Source organism: Antechinus flavipes, chromosome 1, assembly GCF_016432865.1.
Source record: "Antechinus flavipes isolate AdamAnt ecotype Samford, QLD, Australia chromosome 1, AdamAnt_v2, whole genome shotgun sequence".
Taxonomy (NCBI): Eukaryota; Metazoa; Chordata; class Mammalia; order Dasyuromorphia; family Dasyuridae; genus Antechinus; species Antechinus flavipes.
In genome coordinates, this window is record NC_067398.1 from 263,583,451 (window position 1) to 263,604,098 (window position 20,648).

The 20,648-nt window shown below is 36.3% G+C and overlaps 1 protein-coding gene across 1 annotated transcript in view; it reads left to right on the top strand.

Moving 5' to 3' along the window:
- DNAH3 (dynein axonemal heavy chain 3) overlaps nucleotides 1-20,648 on the top strand; it is a 211,538-nt gene that overhangs the window by 134,746 nt on the left and 56,144 nt on the right. Inside the window, exons 36-42 of the mRNA XM_052001473.1 lie at nucleotides 95-206; nucleotides 5,446-5,687; nucleotides 9,586-9,686; nucleotides 10,504-10,609; nucleotides 12,333-12,462; nucleotides 14,993-15,235; nucleotides 17,607-17,710. Of these exons, the coding sequence (XP_051857433.1) occupies nucleotides 95-206; nucleotides 5,446-5,687; nucleotides 9,586-9,686; nucleotides 10,504-10,609; nucleotides 12,333-12,462; nucleotides 14,993-15,235; nucleotides 17,607-17,710 (1,038 nt within the window). The remainder of the gene's footprint in view (nucleotides 1-94; nucleotides 207-5,445; nucleotides 5,688-9,585; nucleotides 9,687-10,503; nucleotides 10,610-12,332; nucleotides 12,463-14,992; nucleotides 15,236-17,606; nucleotides 17,711-20,648) is intronic.

A 20,648-nucleotide genomic window follows, 5' to 3' on the forward strand; every position in this document is an offset into this window, starting at 1 on the left:
GGGCATCTAACTTACAATATATTATTAATTATATATCTAAACTTGTATTTTGAGAGAATCTGCTGTAATTCCTTATCTGATGTTGCTCTCTCAGATTTACGAGATGATGCTGGTGAGACATGGTTATATGATTGTTGGAGATCCCTTGGGCGGGAAAACCTGTGCTTACAAAGTCCTGGCAGCAGCTCTGGGTGATATGTATGAAGGTAAAGAAGAAAGCTCTCCAGCTTTCAGAGGAAGAATTAATTTCGCTCCACAAACTGGTTTTAAAGAGATATTATGTTGGGTGGTAGTTTTGCTGTCATTGGATTGCAGTGTAGTAGCCAGAAATAGAACAGTGTGCAGGCTTCCCTCTGTGGGCAAAAACACTGCTATCTTAAATAGAATTCCATGATGGCACTGGGGAATTGCTTGTGGTATCATTAAACCCAGGGTAGCTCACAGATGTAGAGAAGATTTACAGGAAATTTAGGCATTAGGGGGTGGGGAATACAAGTTTCAATTAAGCAATTAGCCTAAATAGATATGTTATAAAAGCAAATAGTTTGATTTTTTTTTAAGTTCACTTTTATTTCTCCTTCCTCTCCCATCTCCATCTCCCTTCCCTCTCCTTTCTTTCCCTTCTCTTCCTTCTTCTTTCCTTTCCCTGTTATTCCCCTATCCCTCCTCTCTTCTCCCTTTTCTCTCTTCTCTTTCTCCCCCCTTTTTCTTACCTTCTTTTCTCCTCTCCTCTCCCTTTTTCCTCCATTTTCTGTTCTCTCCTCCCTTCCACTCCTCTCCTTTCCATGTGCCTTTCCTTCCTCCATCCCTCTTCTACCTCTCTTCTTTCTCCCTTCCTTGTTTCCTCTCTCTTCTCTTTCTCTTCTTTATTTTTTCCTTCCCTTCCTTTCACTTCCTCCTTCTCTTTCTTCTCACTTAGAAATATATTTAGTTTCAAGTCACAGATTTGCTACTCTCTAGGTGAGTGATAATTAATGAGTCACTTGAGCCTCAGTTTCCTGCTCTGTAAAAGGAGGAAATTGGATTAGATGAATCCCTTTTAGCTCTAAATTGTATGGGTCTGTAAAAATAACTATAATTCAACATTTATACAAGCTTTGTGAAATCAGGGAAATCTCTCTGAGACTTTTTCCTTATGAGATAACATAAAACTTGTACTACACTCTAAGAGCTAGGACTGTTTTAATTTTTGTCCTTATATCTTCAGTGCCTAGCACAGTTCCTAACACACAGTAGGTGCTTAATAAATGCTTATTGATTGATTGATATGATTTCTATGAGAAGAGCACTTTAGTCAGTTTGTTTTTAAAATAGCTTTTACATATAGAGATAGTTTTCAACATTCACCTTTGTAAAACCTTATGTTCCAAATGTTTCTCCTTTCCTCTTCCTTCCCCCTCCCCTAGACAGCAAACAATCCAATATAGGTTAAACATGTACAATTTTTCTAAACATGTTTTCATATTTGTCATGCTGCAAGAAAAATAAAATAAAATAAAATAAATATTAAAACAGGAAAAAAACCACAAGAAAGAAAAAAATAAACAACAACAAAGTGAAAAATACTGTGCTTTGATCTACACTCAATCTCTATGCTTCTCTCTCTGGATGCAGATGACATTTTGCATCACGAGTCTATTGGAATTGCCTTGAATCGCCCCATTGTTGAGAAAAACCAAGTCTTTCAAAGTTGATCATCATACAATCTTGCTATTATTGTGTATAATATATTTCTGTTTCTGCTTGTTTCACTCAACATCAGTTCATGTAAATCTTTCCAGGTCTTTCTAAAATCAACCTGTTCATCATTTCTTATAGAACAACAATATTCTCTAATATTCATGTACCATAACTTATTCAGCCATTCCCCAACTGAAGGGCATCCACTCAATTTCCAGTTCCTTGCTACTATAAAAGGGGCTGCTACAAACATTTTTGTATATGGTGGGTCCTTTCCCCTCTTTTATGATCTCTTTGAGATATAAAATCAGAACAGACACTGTTGGATCAAAGGGAATGCACAGTTTTATAGCCCTTTGGGTATAGTTCTAAATTGCTCTCCAGGATGGTTGGATCAGTTCACAGCTCGACTAGTAATGCATTAATGTCCCAATTTTCCCACATCGCCTCCAACATTTATCATTTTTTCCTGTCATCTTAACCAATCTGAGAGATGTGGGGTGGTACCTTAATTGTTTTAATTTGCATTTTTCTAATCAATAGTGATTTAGAGTATTTTTTCATATGATTAGAAATGGCTTTAATTTCTTTTTTTGAAAATTGTCTTCATATTCTTTGTCAGACTTAAAGAATTTCATATTAGGATAATAAGATAGCAGCAAGGGATAGAATGTCTAGCCTGGAGTCAGGAAGAACTGGGTTCCTATCCAATTTCAGACACTTATTGGTGGGAGATCCTGGGCAAATCACTTAACCGTGTTTGCCCAATTCCTTGTCTGTAAAATAAGCTGGAGAAGAAAATATCAAACCCCTGCAGTCTCTTTGAAGTAAATCTCAAACAGGATTACAAAGATTCAGACAAAATTGAAACAATTGAATAAAAAAGAGTTAATGTACAGTTACATTATGATGTTACAGGTTAAAATTTCCTCTTGGGGCAGCTAGATGGTGCAGTGACCCTAACTGACCTTGGAGTCAGGAGGACCTGAATTTAAATTCAGTCTTGGCCACTGAACACTTCCTACCTGTATAACCCTGGGCAAGTCACTCAATCCAATTTGTCTTGCAAATTTTTTTTTAAGTTTCTTATCCTGCAAAGTACCCATCTTAAGAATTATAAGGGATAAAATAATGCAAGTAGAATACTTTATAACTTTAAAGGACTATACAATGGCAAATAGCATACTCTAGTATCTTCCAACTAGAGTTTTTTTGTTAGTTTTAAATTGTGACTTTGTAAGCATGGAAGAACCCAATACTCAAAGATTCATGCCTGGGTCATATTTTTTAATCTTTTGTGAATTATTCTCCATTAAAAATCTTCCTTATAAAGTTTCTTCTTGTTCCAGTGAAAAAGTACTGATGTTGAAGTCAGAAGATTTGGATTCATATTTTGCCTAGAATGATTTCTACTTTTGCAACCTTGGACATGACTCTTATATTTCTAGTCCTCAAATTCCTTATTTGTAAAATGAGGAATGGGATGGGTGGTGGGGGTGGAGTTTGAACAGGATGACACAGTTCTAGTCCTATGATCCTATGATCTTGGCACAGAAATGACCCTGCATTTGAGAGCTCCATGCAAATGGATCACAAGTTCTGGCTTGGTTAGAAATCACTTTGAGCATGACTTGATGATGGATAGAATGACTTGTCATCTAGCCCACTGGAAGAGACCCATTCTGATATTGATGAGTTTGGGAGCCCCAACAACTCTTGAAGATCATCTATTAAGTTGTAGAGAGGTTGGGATCTGCATTGAAAGATGGTGTTGCCACAATACTGAAATCACATATTCTTGACATGTTGAAAATAGTAGGTTTTTTCTTTTTGGTGGGAGAAGAGTCTTCTAAACAATTTAGACTCATAAATGTCACAGCTGAGAAAGATTGTAAACATCATCTTTGTGTTTCTCCTTATTTTCACCGTTGAAGAAATGGAAGTTTTGAAAGGGAAAGTGATTTGCCCAAGATCACATAACTGATAAGTTACAGATCTTAATACCTGAACCCAGGTTTTCCACCTCTAAATTCGATGATCTTTTAATTACGCCATTTGACCCATACTGGTTTCATAGATTTGGAGTTAGAAGGATTATGAGAAGTCATCTAATCTGACCCCCTCATTTTTTTTTATTGAAGCTTTTTATTTTCAAAACATGTAGAGGGCCAGAACTCTGGAGAAGTATACTTGAAACAAGGATACTTACAACAAGGTGTTAACTCAGTGGAATTAATGAGATGATGGTTCTTTAGTATACATATACTTAGTACTTAGCATGGTGATGTAATGGTTCTCTAGTTCATACATAATCAGTGTGCTGTAATGATGTAATTACAATAAAGTATTTAAGGTTTGAAAGGATTGTAAATGAGACATTCCATCTTTGACCATCTTCCTGGTGGTTCTCTTGTGTCCTGCACTCCTCCATTCAGACTATGACAGACACGGATTGTAAAGGAAACAGACTGTGAAGGAGACAATAAAGATTCTAGACTCTATTCCTGACTATTCTCATGGTGTCTATCTTGCTGAGACCAAGGCCTGTCCGGAGGACCTCCAAAAAAACTAGCCTGAACATTACAAAAACATATGTGAGGATAATTTTTTTAACATTGACTCTTGCAAAACCTTTTGTTCCAATTATTTCCCCCTTTGCCCTCCCCTGGATGGCGAATTATCCAATATATATAAAAATATATGAAAATCAAATATAGGCACACATATTTATATAATTATCTTGCTGCACAAGAAAAATCTGATCAAAACAGAAGAAAAATGAGAAAGAAAATAAAATTCAAGCAAACAACAACAAAAGAAGTGAAAATGCTATGTTGTGACCCACCCTCAGTTCCTACAGGCCTCTCTCTGGGTATAGATGGCTCTCTTCATTACAAGATCATTAGAAATGGTCTGAATTATCTCATTGCTGAGAAGAACCACATCTATTAGAACTGATCATCAGATAACATTGCTGTTGCCGTGTACAATAATCTCCTGGTTCTTAATTCACTTAGCATCAGTTCCTATAAGTCTCTTCAGGCCTCTCTGAACTCGTCCTGCTGATCATTTCTTATAGAACAATAATATTCCATTTCATTCACATATTATAACTTATTCAGCCATTCTCCAACTGATGGGCATCCACTCAGTTTCTTGCCACCACAAAAAAGGCTATCACATTTTTTGTACATGTAAGTCTTTTTCCCTCCTTTAAGATCTCTTTGTGACCCCCTCATTTTATAGATAAGGAATCTGAGGCCTACAGAGAGAGAAATTGATTTGCACACAAGTAATAAGTAGCAGACCTGGTATTTGACTCTTAGTCCTATGATTTGTAATCCAAAATTCTTTCCATTGCAACACAATATTATCCTAAGACTATAGACCTGATTTTTCTGGTTCCATTAAATCTCAAAGAAAAAAAAAAAATCTGAAGGCAAGAGAATAGCTAGGATTCCTATTTAAGATAGGTTCTATCCTAATGCCCTAGTTTCCCCATTTTAATTAAGTGAAGAAAGAGATGAATGGCACCTGTTTTTTTTTTTTTTTTTTTTCAGGGTGTTTGGGGAAAGTTATCAAAATCCATTGGGCTTTGGGAGTATACAAAGATCTAAGTAGATTCTGTCTCTAGAACATTTTGTAAACAGCAGAATATTAAATAAATGTGACAGATGATGATGGAGCATGGTTTTATTGCTAATGTCCTAGTTTCACCAAGAATCAATGATTTTGTGATTTCTCTCCTTGGTTATTCTTGCCCAGCCAATCAGGGAGATGAGTTTGCTGTTGAATACAAAATCATCAATCCCAAAGCCATCACCATGGGTCAGCTATATGGTTGCTTTGACCCAGTGAGTCATGAGTGGACTGATGGGGTCCTTGCCACCTCCTTTCGAGAGCAAGCATCATCAGTGACTGAGGATCGGAAGTGGATTATATTTGATGGCCCAGTAGATGCTGTTTGGATTGAAAACATGAACACTGTGCTGGATGACAATAAGAAGGTAGTTCTTAGATCTGGTAACACTTTAAGATTATTGGAAAATTAAATCTTGATTGGTATATTATATACTTGCAGCACCAACAGTTAATGCCCACACTCCAAAAACAGGAGGTAAGAATAATAAGGAAATTAATGAATTATGCTTCTGTTTGCATGTCTGTTCCCTAAGCCAACCATTTTAAAAGCAAGAGTTTCTGTATTGATTATTGTCTACCTGTCTTTTATACTAGTCACATATGGATGGTACCAGCTATCCCAGGGTCTAGTAATGTTGGACAGCATTTGTAAGATTCATTGAGGCCCAAAGTCACAGTTATTTGTCATGGAAGGCAATCTATAGAAGCAAGGTAAGTATTATGATGACAAGGAAAATCAAGGAATCAAAACCAATTTCAAGTTGGGTTCCAAGGCATGTTTCAAGGGGCAGTGAGTAAAATAGTAACGGGGAGATAGCAACATGTATGCAATTTTTTATTGCATACTTTCTGCTTTTATATGCATGCCTTATATGCTAGTTCCTACATCTGGAAATCTATGCTGCAGCCATGGTTGTGCTCAGTCGATCCCCTTAAAGGTCAGCATTTACTTCATGTAAATTAGGCTCAGAAAAGACATTCATGTGTAAAAACCTCTCCTCAAAGCAGAAGGTTTTACTGTAATAAGTGTCTGCTTATGATTGAGAAAAGAAATGTGAATAATAGTTAACAAATATCCTAATTTTCCTTCCCTGCTTGAGAGCATTAGCCAAAAGACTGGAACATAGTCACATCGATTTTATTAGTCTGAGTATTTGGAGATGACACAAGAAAATTAATTGATTTGTGTTTGTTCAACAATAACGATGTCTACTCCAAGAGATATGCAGTGATGTGGAGAACTTTGGTATAAGGAATGTGATAGTGAATCATAGATTTGCAGAATGTTTAGCTGCAAAGGACCTCAGGTATACTAATAAATTGCATCCATCATTTTAAGAATGAGGAACCTAGCCCTGGATTCAGTCAGTGTTGGACTAACAGTTTGCATTGGGACTAGTAACAGAAAACATTTCTCTTAGTTTTCAGGCCTAGTGTTGCTTCCATTCCAGTTTAATTCAATTCAATTCAATTAATGTCTACTCTATTCAAATCCTACTGTGTGTACATTATGCTAGGGGCTGAAAAAAATAAAGAACAGACCAAAAGAATTCTTACCATAAAGGGGCTTACTTTACATACCAATGAGTGATGATCAGCCAATTCAATATTACTGTTTTCTGATGAGCAACAACACATTCTTCAATTTTTCCTGTTCAGCATATATCATTTTCTTCATGTTATACATATGTTCATGGGCTTTTATGTTGTCTTTCTACAATTCAAATTGCATCCCTAATTTTTCTTCATAGTATACTTTCATATCTTCAAAATCACTATTCCAAGCTTCTTCCACAGGATACCTTTTTATTCACAAATTACCATAAGAACAACACTCTTAGTTATGGTTGAATAGTATGTTGCTTCATAACTGAATAAATAATGTTTGATAATGATAATAATTGCTAATATTTATATAGCTCTATGTACCAGGCACTGTGCTAAGTGCTTTATAATGATCATCTCCCTTGGTCCTCACATCAACTCTAGGAGAAATATATTATTTCTCCTGTTTTACAGATGAAAATACTATAAGCAAACAGATGAAGTGATTTGTCAGGGAGTTACATAACTAGTGAGTTTCTGGGGCCATATTCGAACTCAGGTCTTCCTTACTATAAGCCCAACTGTTTCTCCCTTACTCCACCTAATTGCTCCTTTTTATTCCCAAATTATAGTGAGCAAATAGTCTTAATTAAATCGATATGTTAGTGTTGACTTATAACTAAATGAATGATGTTTAAACCATAGGATGTTAGTACTGGAAAGGAGCCCTCAGTTTATAGGTATGGAAGGCAGTGAGCCTAAGAATTTTCAGTCTCAACTTTTTAGTCACACAAATTAGTCCTGGATTATTTATTGTTTAGAAGAATCTCCCACAATGTGAACTCATTTCTTATCATCTTGGTCATAATGTAACTGGAAAAAGGCATACTTCTATCTGTCCTTCATGAGTTTCTACTTAAAAGTCCACTTTCACTCACACACTTTGGGCAGTAACAATTTCTGCTTTATGAGTGGGCACAAGGGAAGATGTCAGTCAGTCAAATTCTATTCCACAAATCCTTATTGAGCAACTACTCTATATGCATTTAAAGCCTTTCACATCCTGGTTCCAACTTGCTTTTCCAGACTTAAGTCATCATTTTCTTTGTGTACTCTTCAGTCCAGAGTACTGAAGTGGCCTTTGTGCTTCCCCTCACACAAGACGTATTCCCATGATCAATGCACTCACTCCCTCTTCAAATATTTTTCCTTTATAAATCCCTTGTTTCCATCACAGCACAGCTTAAACAATTCTTTTTACATGAGCTCTTTCCAGATTCTTTGAACTACTAGTACCTTCTTGCCAGAATTACCATACAATTATTTTGCATATGTTTTGAATAGATTGACTTTATTTATACAAGTTGTCCCAAATCTTTTTTTTTAATTTAATTTTATTTAATAATAACTTTATATTGACAGAATCCATGCCAGGGTAATTTTTTTTACAACATTATCCCTTGCTCTTGCTTCTGTTTTGATTTTTCCCCTCCCTCCCTCCACCCCCTCCCCTAGATGGCAAGCAGTCCTTTACATGTTAAATAGGTTACAGTATATCCTAGATATAATATATGTGTGCAGAACTGAACAGTTCTCTTGTTGCACAGGGAGAATTGGATTCAGAAGGTAAAAATAACTCGGGAAGAAAATCAAAAATGCAAATAATTCACATTCGTTTCCCAATGTTCTTTCTTTGGGTGTAGCTGCTTCTGTCCATCATTTATCCATTGAAACTCAGTTAGGTATCTTTGTCAAAGAAATCCACTTCCATCAAAATACATCCTCATACAATATCGTTGTCGAAGTGTATAATGATCTCCTGGTTCTGCTCATTTCACTTAGCATCAGTTCATGTAAGTCTCCCCAAGCCTCTCTGTATTCATCCTGCTGGTCATTCCTTACAGAACAATAATATTCCATAACATTCATATACCAAGTTGTCCCAAATCTTAGTGAATTTTTAAACTATGACTAGATGGCTGGATGGATAGAGTTGGAGTTGGAGTCAGAAAGACCTGAGTTCAGGGAAGTCACTTAATCTATGTTTGCTTTAATGCACTGAAGAAGGATAAATTGCAAACCACTCTGGTATTTTAGCTAAGAAAACCCCATGGACAGTGTAGCCCAAAGGATCACACAACAAAACTACAACAAAAGACTTTTGGAACTACCTGTAACTTGCCTGTGGTCATGTTCTCTTCCCACTCCAGCCCCATAGAATATAAGCTTCTTGAGGAAGCAGTTGATTCACTTTTGTCTTTGTATATCAGTGCCTAATTTAGCATTTGGCACATAGTAAGAGCTTAATAAATGAGAATATCATGATAGACCTAGGATTTTACTAAATGCAAAGAGTGATACAAAAAAGGCATGACATGTTCCTTGCCATCAACAAATAGTGTAGTCTTTTGGGAGAGAGACAGAACCTATGCACTTGAAATAATCCAAATAAAGCAAACATACAAGATAGTGCCAAGTGAGGATAGAGGGAGAAGGCCGGCTGTTGGAATGTTGGCATAAGTGGCTAAAATCTGTATTAAAGTGACTCAGATGTCTTTGTCAAGCCTGCAAGTGGCTATGAATCAAAGCTGTATTGCAGGGATGTGGACTGACTTTTCCCAGAAGTTCAGCAAATGGTAAAACAGAACTTAACCCCTTCTCCTTCTTTTAAAAAATTATCCTTTATCCTTTCTATCTCCCACCCTCTTGTACTCCCAGCTATGTTTAATGAGTGGAGAGATCATCCAGATGAGTGTCAAGATGAGTCTGATCTTCGAGCCAGCAGATTTAGAGCAGGCTTCCCCAGCCACTGTCAGCAGGTACTTGATCAACTAATAGATCAATAATGCAAATCTGGTACTAGGGGTGGGCAAGTGAGGCTGCTTCAAAGGGTACAACAGAAGGAAGGGGAAAGACTGAGTGATACATTTTAATATTTGTGCTACAATTATTTTTACATTAATGCATATATGTTTAATAACAGAAAACTCTCCCTTCTAAGGCATATATTTTTTATGATGTCAAATTGCATGTATTACAGCAAAAGCTATTAAACTTGTGGTGGACAGTAATGTACAGAAGGCATGATTTTTAAACTTTGCCTAAGATATATAAATAACTTGTCCTTGTTCTTGGTTAATCTCAAGTAGCAGATAACTCAAAAATGGTTTTGGAGTGAATTATCTGATTTGCTCCCTATTCCTGCCAGCCTCTTACCTTCCTAATTAAGGTGAATTTTGCTTTGGTGAATTTTAAAATTAGTCTGTATTCCGAGAATGTGCAACAGCAAATGGTGGGGAGAAAGTGGGCCATATACTAGGATTAAAAACTTGCCACAGAAAATCTACCAAATGAGTTACTGCTGATAATTCACAGAAAAAGCCATTATCCTTCCCTTCTAGAATCTAGTGATTGATTGTCTGTGTCTTTGGGCTTCTTTTCTTTTACCCCACCCTTAGAACTGCTCCTTTCTATTTCTCATTAGGAAAGCTCACCCCCATATATCCTCTGGCTTCCTAATGGGACAGCCACTGGAATGGGACACAGTGCTGTTAATTAAATGGGACACAGTGCTGTTAATTAGGACATGACTGACTAGGTCATACTTTTTGTTTATGTTTTATGTTTGTTTGGCAGATGTGGGATGATCTACATGGAACCACATCAACTGGGTTGGAAGCCCTTAAAGGACTCATACACAGAAACACTGCCCCCCAACCTCACCGAGGAGCACAATGAACTGGTAAACATTTTGGTCTTCTTCACTAAAATCCCTACAGGAACATCTCACATCCTGTCTCAGATACTCATATATATATAAACTTTGGATGCAAGCTATCATTACAAAGTATTGTGCCACATGCAGAAACAAAAAAGCAAACATCCAACCAACCAATCCACACAAAACCAGTCCTTGCCCTCAAGGAGTTTCCATTCTGCTAATTTCCATTTTCCAAAGTTTCCAACTCTGGACTAATCCTTTGCTCTCCCAGGACTGGGGAGCAAAACTTCAAGGCCTTTGACTCTTGAAACAACAAAAATAAGTGGGGAAAAGCTCTCCCATTTTCATCAAATCAACCAAAATTCGTGTGAAATGCCATTGAATGGGCTGGAAGAGCTTCCATGTTGTATATTTCCATAAGTGAAATAAAGCAGAGTTCATTCCAACAATCCATTAATGTCAACATGTATCATTCAATCAACTTTCTATGGAAGCTGTGTTTCAAAACTTCATTTTTTAAATTGGTTGTTGGGAGTTTGGCAGGGATTGTTCTGTTTTTGTTGTTCTATTTTTAATGCTAGTGTAGGGGGGTGGCATGTAGCTTATTGAATACTTATTGGATTGATTAATTGATTTCCCCATAGACACAATACTATCAATCAGGGATTCTTAATCTGAGAGTTTTAACTTTAAAAAAAGATTTTGATAATTATATTTCAATACAATTTTTCCTTTCTGTAATTTTCTGGTTAGCTTTCTGGAGGTCTTGGGACCACCTTATTTTCAGCAGAATAACCACCATGACAGTAGCCAGGGATAAAGTCCCAAAGTCTTTACTGTCTCCTTCACAGTCTGTTTCCTTGCCTGGAGCCCAGCTAGCTTTCTGGAGGGCCTTCAAATGGACCTCGGTCTCAGTGGAGAAATGAAGGAGGACAGGCCAATGAATCTCATCCAGTCCTTGTTGACTCTTATATATGCTATATGCTACAATGATGCTACATCATTGTAGGTGTGACTCTTGTAGAACTATATACTAAGTACTTGTAAAACTAAATAACCATTGTCTTATCAATTCCACTGAGTTAACACCTTGTAGGATTAAATCAATCATACTGAGCTTTAAGTATATTTCTCCAAAGTTCCTGCCCTTTACACATTTCCTCTTTTGGATTCCTAAAACATAGAATATAGCAGCTACTTAATAAAATATTTCTGGATTTACTCACTTTAAAATCCTATGTATTTTATTGTATGTATTTAAAAATGTTGTTCTTAGAAAGGATTCCCAGGCTACATCAGACAGTTAGTTAGCACTTGAGCTTAGAACCTTCTCCTCAATTCCACTATGCTGTAGAAAGCTTCTACGCCCTTAAGGCCTATTCCCCTTCTCATACCTCCTAATCTCCCTTTTTCAGCCCTGTCTTCTCCTTCCATTGTCTGAGAAAGATTTAGGACTGAGGAATTAGAAGGTTTCTAGACCCAAGACTGAAAGCTATTAATTCTAAAGTACATCTATCTTATGAGCTAAAGAAATATTTATGGGCAAAGAATTTATAACATTTATAATAGAGGTCCTTAATTTTTGGAGTGTGTCCTGGTCCTTTGACTGTCTGATGTAGCCTGGATATTTAACCCGTGAAAAGTTCTTAAGTCAAAAATTTCCTGAATTGTTGCTGACTTCTCTTTCTAGGGAAAAGCAAAGTAATACAAGATGTATCCTAATTATGTGAATTTAAAATTTCAGGTTAACGACATGTTCATGTGGCTAGTCCAGCCTTCTTTAGATTTTGTCCGTCACTCCTGTAAATGTGTAGTCCAGACATCACCCATCCATCTTGCCTACTCCATGATGAAACTATACAACTGTCTGCTTGGTAAATGTTGCTCTCATTCTTTAAGGCAAATACAGAGTGGTCTGGTATTTCTGCTCCATCCTACCCCCTTCACCCTTTTCCTGAGAAATAGTTTAGAGAACCATAAAATACTGCAGATATAAAGCCCAATCACAGACAATGCAATTTACATTAGTAAATTGCATTAGGAGTTTTCTTTAAATAAACAAACAAAAAACTTATGTCATTGATATTTGCAGGAAGAATGGGCAGCTAGATGGCACAGTGAATAAAGTACATGCAAACTCTGAAGTCAGGAAGACTTATCTTCCAAGTTTAAATCCAGCTCCAGACACTTACTAGCTATGTGAGCCTGAGCAAGTCACTTTAACCTTACTATTTGGTTAGACAAACCTAACTGTTTGTCTCAGTTTCTTCATCTGTAAAATGAGTTGGAGAAGGAAATGGCAAACTACTCCAGTATCTTTGCCAAGAAAACCCCAAATGTGGCCAGGAAGAATCAGATATGACTGAGAAGAATGAACAACAACAAATAAGTAGGAAAAATATTGGCCTTGGTATCAGAGGACTTGAGTTTAAGTTTTATCTTTGAGTTAATTACCTGAGTGATCTTAGGCAATTCATTTAACTTTTTGGGGTCTCAGTTTTTTCAACTATAAAATGAAGGGCCCCTTCCAGTGTTTATCACCTTTATTTCTGAATCTATTCTTCCCTATTCTTTTAGCCAGCAAGGTGTCTTTTCTAATAAAGATTATAAATCAGTCATTGTACTGTAGTTTTAATCTTGGCTTAGCCTTTAATATCCTAGGTTAATTGGAGCAAGATTTGCAATGTTTCCAGGCAGGCTTCAAGTTTTCTCATGAACAACATTAGATCAAATGAGTGTCAAGGGGATAAAATGAAATGCTAAATGTAAAAACTCTTTAAAAACAAATATTGGATAAATGTAAAGTATAGACATACTTATTTCATGAAAGCTTAGTGTTCTTTTAAAAAACCCAGATTCATGGAAAGGATAAATAAGATGTGATTATTTGAATTACAAAAGGATTAGATTAGTGCTAGGAACTTTAAAGGAGTCCCTCTAACACATTTACAAGTGATTCATTAATCTGTATACCTCACTGAATCTATTGAAATCTGTTAAAAATAACCTAAGACAGTAATTTCCCTACTGTAGGGATCTGAATTTTATCTACTAACACAAACTGAAACTCCTTTACGTTTTAGTTGGTGGTCTTCATGAATTGTTGTATTGGAAAAATTCATTACCCTGTAACTTATATGAAAGGGAGTCTCTTTAAGCTTAGCTAGGCTGGTCTTTGGATGACAGCCTGTTGCTAAAGTTTATTCTAAGTCTTTCCATTTTAAAAGGATTTGCTAGATTTGTCATTCAATGGATACAGCCTTTAAAAACTCAGAGTTATCACTCCAGAGGAAGCACTTTAGTGGACAGAAGATATATACCCATTCAAAAGTTTTAATTGGCTTCTATTTTGTTACAGGGTGATGGGCTGGAGCACAGTTAATGTCTTGAATAGTGTCTAATCTTCCAAATTTTCTTAAATTATCCAACTTTTCAAGCTGTTTTAAAGCTAGGACTGACAAATCCAAAATGCTGAGCTGTTGAGTGGGAACAAGTTTATTTCATTTAGTCAAATATGATTCAACTTTTTTTAAAAACTCAGTATATGTGCTGCTTTTTCAAGAACACATCCCTTGTATAAAATAAGGAGCACCAAAAATAAGTATTTACTCCTTAAGCTAAGCTTTTTCTGTGCTACTTTTAACCCTGAAAAGAATATGCTGAGAAGTTGCTCTTCCCTTCCCTTCCCAAATCCATAGACATAAATGTCCAAAGATTTAGGCATAGATGGCACCAAGAAAATATGACAGAAATAAACCATTTTTCTGACTTCAAAGTTCCCCCATATTCCCCAAATCTCCACCATTTGTTACTTCTTTGACTTCAATTATTGAAAGCTCCTTTTAAAATGTCAGTTTAATTCTGCATACATTTAATACAGATCGATGTTCAAGGCAAATATAAAACAAACAACAAAAAAATTAAGCAGTAAGTCATTATCAGCCATCAACATCTCAGCACAAATTAGTTTATCAGATTAGTTGATTTGGTACTGAGCCCTGAGGAGACAATAATCATCACTGACAGGAGACCAAAAGTTTTTGGCAAAAAGGCCCTGATCAGGGCAGTCCCCTGCTAGGATCTGCTCATCTAGAGAGCATAATAAAGGTGGAGGGAAGAAAATGGTTGGAAGAGAACTGAGAAGCAGCTCAGAATCTCAAAGGTGGAAACAGCAAAGAGGAGGAAGAGGATTAAAGCGGGGGCGGACGGGGAGAACCTTACCTGCTTCACAGTGTTGAAGCTTGTTGTTCCTTTTGTCAGAAACTCTGATCTCCCAATGTCTCGGGAATGTCAGCTGCTTTCTCCAACCCTCAATCTTCTCATGGCTCTCAGAATTGATAGGAGAAGAACCGGTTTGTACTGCCAACTGTGATTTTAAAGATTTGGTGTCTATTGTTTTTTCAGATGAAATCAGAGCTGTGGGTGACCTAGACTATGATGGAGAAAACTTGACAAACCAGCAGATATTCCTTTGGCTCCAAGGCCTCTTCCTCTTTTCTCTGGTATGGACAGTGGCAGGGACCATCAATGCAGATAGCAGAAAGAAATTTGATGTTTTTTTCCGCAACTTGCTGATGGGCACAGATAACAACAACCCTCGTCCCAAAAGTGTCAAAATCACCAAAAACAACATATTCCCAGAAAAAGGTAACCTGTTTATTGTTTTCTACTAGTTTGGACCTTGTGTCCCAAGAGAACAAGGATTTGATGGCAGTTCCAAAACATATACAATAATAATCACAAAGTTGTTTGGAGGGAGATTCATGCTAGTAGATATAATCTCTTCTATATAACAATCCTACATGGAGAAAAAACTGATGGGATAAAATAAAATGGAAATGAAGGATAACCTTCCCAGCTCTTTTTCTAGATCCCTCCAACAAGTATTCTCAGGGTGAAAGATTTGACCTGATCTCAAATAGAGTTGGTTTCTGGATCTATTCATGAGATCAGATTTGGAAGTTAATTTATGAAATGCTTCTGCCAAATTCAAGGAACAATGGTGATGAACTGAGACATATAGAGATGTAGCTGGAACTGGAACTGAATTCCTTCAGGGTTAGCTACTCATAAGTTCTTTATAAAGTCCATGATTTAGGGTTTCCACACTGAAGTAGGGCACTGATAAATTTTGCTGGGGCAACCTAGATGTGCAGTCACTCTACATCTTTTGTTTTGGCACTCTTAAATGTCTAAAGACATAAATACAGAAATATTTAACAAATATTTCAGCTTCAAGTATCTCTTGAACAAGAGCTGATACTGGTTTTTCTCAGCTGCCAATGATTTGCTCATGATCTTAGGCTACTGATTTATTATCTTCTCTGATGATTCTTACTTCTCTTTACAGGGTAGAAGAATAAGCAATGCTTTTTGGGCAGAGATTGCACATCTGGTTGCTTTAAAAAAAATTATCTAGGTCAGAAATATTTAATCTTCTTTGGTCATGAATTCCTCTAGAAATCTAGTGAGGAGAAGAGCTATAAAATCATGCATATTCTTTGATCTAGCAATACTTCTACTAGGCATGAATCCCCAAGGAGATTAAAAAAAAAAAAGGAAAAAGGATCTATATGTACGGAAATATTTATAGCAGCTCTCTTCTCAGGGCAAAGAATTGAAAATTGAGGGGATACCCATCAATTGGAAATAAATTGTAGTATGATTATGATATAATATTATTGTTCTATGGGAAATGATGAGCAGGATGTTCTCAGAAAAACCTGGAAAGTCTTCCATTAATTCAAGCAAAGTGAAATGTACTGTGTACAAAGTAATAGCAATATTGTGTGACGATTAGCTGTGAATGACTTTGCTGTTCTCAGCAATTCAATGGTCCATTAATTGCTCTGAAGCACTTATGATGAAAAATGATACCCTTACCCAGAGAAAGAAGTGATTGTATCTGATTAGAGATTGAAGCATACCCTTTTTTTAAGCCTTTATTTTTTCTTGAGGGTTTTTTTTTGGGGGGGAGGGTAGTGGGAGATTTATATTTTCTTTCAGAACATGACTTTTAAAGAAATATTTTACATAACTTTATATATGCCTTCTTAATGGGGAGGGGAGTGGAGTGCAGAGGAAGGGAAAGAATCTAGAACTCAAAGTTGTAAAAATAAATGTAAAAAAAATTTTCACATGTAACTGGAAAATATCAAATAGCAAAATCAGGCAAAATAAAGAAATCTGGTGACGTCTATAGACCCTCTCTCAGAAAAAATATTTTTAGTTTTGTAAAATGAACTACATAAAGTTACAAATTTGTATAACAGTTTATATTGAAATAAATGAGACATAATTTTTTTTTCTCTAAGTTCACAGATCCCTTGTAATTTATCCTTGAGGGACCTGGACCCCACATAAAGAATTTCTGCTCTAGGTGCTGGGATAGACATATAACCCAAGAGGGAGGAATGATAACAGTTCTAATAAATTAATGGCCAGTCCAGAGTCTATATAGAGTCAGTACCATTCTTTCAGACCTGTGAGTTCCACTCATAAGCCCCACATGAATTTGTTTATCAGTAAATAGAAGAGAATGAGCTCCTTTTAAAATCCCAGTGGGCTTTATCATAGAATCTAGAGCTGAAATCTAGAGATTACCTTGAAAGTTATCTAGTTCAGAGGTGTCAATCACTTTCAGATGGCATGTGGCCCATAACATTCCCAAGAACATTCTGAACCTGATTAAAATGTAATAGGGAAATATTTAACAAAATAAATATGTAAATCTGTAGTTTTCTAAGTCAAAATATTCCTTGCAGAGATCTTTATGGTTTAGTGGCCCCTATTTCTACTTGAGTTTGACACTGATGATCTAGTCTGCCTCATGCCCTGAGAGATAGTGACTGGTGCAGGCTACCATATATGTGATAAATAACAGAGCTATTTGTTAACTCCAGAGCAAGAACTCTTTCATTAGCTCCCATGGCTTCTATTAAATTAAAAAGTTAAATACAATGAATGTACACTTTGATCTTTATGTATCCAAATGGTTTCCTCTACTTCCTTGGTCTAGGGAGCATCTATGACTATTATTTTCATAAGCATGGCAGTGGACAATGGAATTTGTGGACAGACTACATCACCAAGGATGAGCAGATAATCCCAGCTAATGCAAAGGTAAGAGAGGAGTTAGCCTTCATGGGCATTCTAATTTGGTGATTTCCTGGAAAAAAAAATCTGCCAAGATGAATATGGAAATCTCAATGCTATAAATCAGAATGATTAAACTTTTTCTCTGACTATATTAAAACTAATACAATCAAAAAAGATATCTAACTTTTCCAGAAAATCTTAGAGGATGATTTCCTATTACCTAATAGATGAATAAAGACCTAAGCAGAATAGTTAGGAAAAGGGAGGAAGGAGATTTACTTAATGGGATCTTATACTTTTGTTTGGTTGTAACCATTTTTGAAAAGGTACTTAAAAATCCATTTCCCTGCCTTTGTAAGCAGAGTTGAATGAATAAAACCAAATCTTTGTGGGATGGTTGAGGACTTTAAAAGTTTCAGGATCATCATTTTGGATAATAAATAAAGAGTTTGCAGAGACCTCAGAGACCCTCTAGTCTTTACTGTACCATGTTGATATCTAGAACTGTGAACAAGAGAATAGAAAGGGACATGAAATTGTGATGACTTCATTCTCTGATTAGGATACATTCCAGTTCTGTCTATGTGAGACAGACAATCCATGTGTTTTAAATATATCCCTACTAGTGATTTATTTCTTGTGATTTCCCTTTTTGTCCTAAAAGGTATGTGTTGAATTTGTGCATTGAGGTTTCTCTAGATGAAGACTGCCTACTGGTTTTCTCCATATGTGTGGGCAACATTTGAACATTTGGTTTTTGTTTTAATTTCATCACATAATTATTTGAGCCTTTAGAATTTACATAAAACCAAATCCATTGTGAATTCCTTGTGCCAAATCCCATGCCCTCCAAACCATAGTTTGTCTCCATAGTATGAAAACTATGTCTCTATAGTATGAAATTATCTCCTTGGCCTAGTCATGGAAGATACTACTTTTAAAAAGTGTTCTTGATACTCTTTTTGTTTTTAAATTCAATCATTCCTGGATATAAAACCTCCAGTCTCACCCCAATTGTAACTCTCCCTCATACAAAAAAAATTAGTTAAACAAAAGCAAGTGATAGTGACTTCACGCATCCAACAATCACAATATGCAATGTGCTGTATTTGTATCACATGGGAGACACTGGCACAGGACTGCCCAGCAGGGCATGCTTTCATCAAGAAAGTTGCCATGCCAAGAGATCATTATATACCTCAACAACGATACTGTTTGAGGATGTATTCTGATGGAAGTGGATCTCTTCAATAAAGAGAGCTAATTCAGTTTCAATTGATCAAGGATGGACAGAAGCAGCTACACCCAAAGAAAGAACACTGGGAAATGAATATAAACTGTTTGCATTTTTGTCTTTCTTCCCAGGTTATTTATACCTTCTGAATCCAATTCTCCCTGTGCAACAAGAGAACTGTTCGGTTCTGCACACATATATTGTATCTAGAATATACTGTAACCTATTTAACATGTAAAGGACTGCTTGCCATCTGGGGGAGGGGGTGGAGGGAGGGAGGGGAAAAATCGGAACAGAAGTGAGTGCAAGGGATAATGCTGTAAAAAATTACCCTGGCATGGGTTCTGTCAATAAAAAGTTATTTAAAAAAAAAAAAAAAAGAAAGTTGCCATGCTCTTTGGACAAAGAGAAATTGAAGTAACTCAAAAGAAGAAACTCAAAACTCAAAAAGTAACTAAAAATCCATCCTAAATATTTATGTGGATTATTTGTGCCCAACCTGTGGCTGAGCATCCAAGTTCATATTAGTGTGATCAGCCACAGTTGGACACTCTGTAACTTGATTCTAACATGGTGATGTCATTTTGGTCCTTTTTGAGAATGAAGGACAACAACCAGTTAAGAAAACAGAGGGAACCTAACATATAGTAGGACTGCTTGCCATCTAGGGGAGAGGGGTGGAGGGAGGGAGGGGAAAAATCGGAACAGAAACGAGTGCAAGGGATAATGTTGTAAAAAAATTACCCTGGCATGGATTCTGTCAATATAAAGTTATTATAAAATAAAATAAAATTTAAAAAAAGAAAAAAAAAACAGAGGGGAGCCATTATCTATTCTAAGATTGATCATTCCAATCACTTAGAAGTGTGGCATATAACAGAAACAATAAGCTGGAATCCCAATCCACAGAGTGACCTAAAAGAATCCCCTAGGTGGTCTATAGGGCATCAGGGTTTATGTTATGACATGGAAATCTGCATTTAAATCACAACATAATTTGGAACTTATCTTTCCAGATTCATTTCACATCACTCCCTTATATACACTCACTATTTCCAGGCACTGACCTCCTAGCTCCTAACTTGACATGACACCTATCTCTGTGCCTTTGCTTAGATGATGTCTCATATCTGGACTTACTTTATCTCCCTACCTTCTCCTCTTAAGGTTCATCACAAGTGTTACATGCTATGGGGATCTGTTCCTAATATACCCCTGCCCTTGCTGGTTATTGCTCTTCCCCTCTTGAAATTGTGTATATATTGTTACTTGTAATTAAGTTATTTCTTTAATCAATCAATAAACCTTTATTAAAACCTTATCACAATGTGGAAATATGTTTAGAAGAATTGCACATGTTTAACCTATGCAAGGTCGTGGAGAATAGCAAGACAAAAATAAAACAGCCCCTGTCTCCAAGGAGCTTGCAGGTTGAACCACTAGTGAATGGAGTGCTAGACCTGAAGTCAGGAAAACCTGAGTTCAAATCTAGCAAAAGGATGGATTTATTAGTTGTAAGATAAGAATAGCACCTAGTTCCTAGGATTCTTGTAAGATAATATTTGTAAAGCCCTTCACAGATGTTAAAAATTCTATATAAATGCTAGCTAGTACTATTATTATTATTAAATTCTAACAGGAAACAAAGTTTTTAAAACATAAAAAAATTAATACAAGATAATTTGGAAGAAGGAGGAAACCTGGAAAAGGTTCCAGGTCATACCTTCT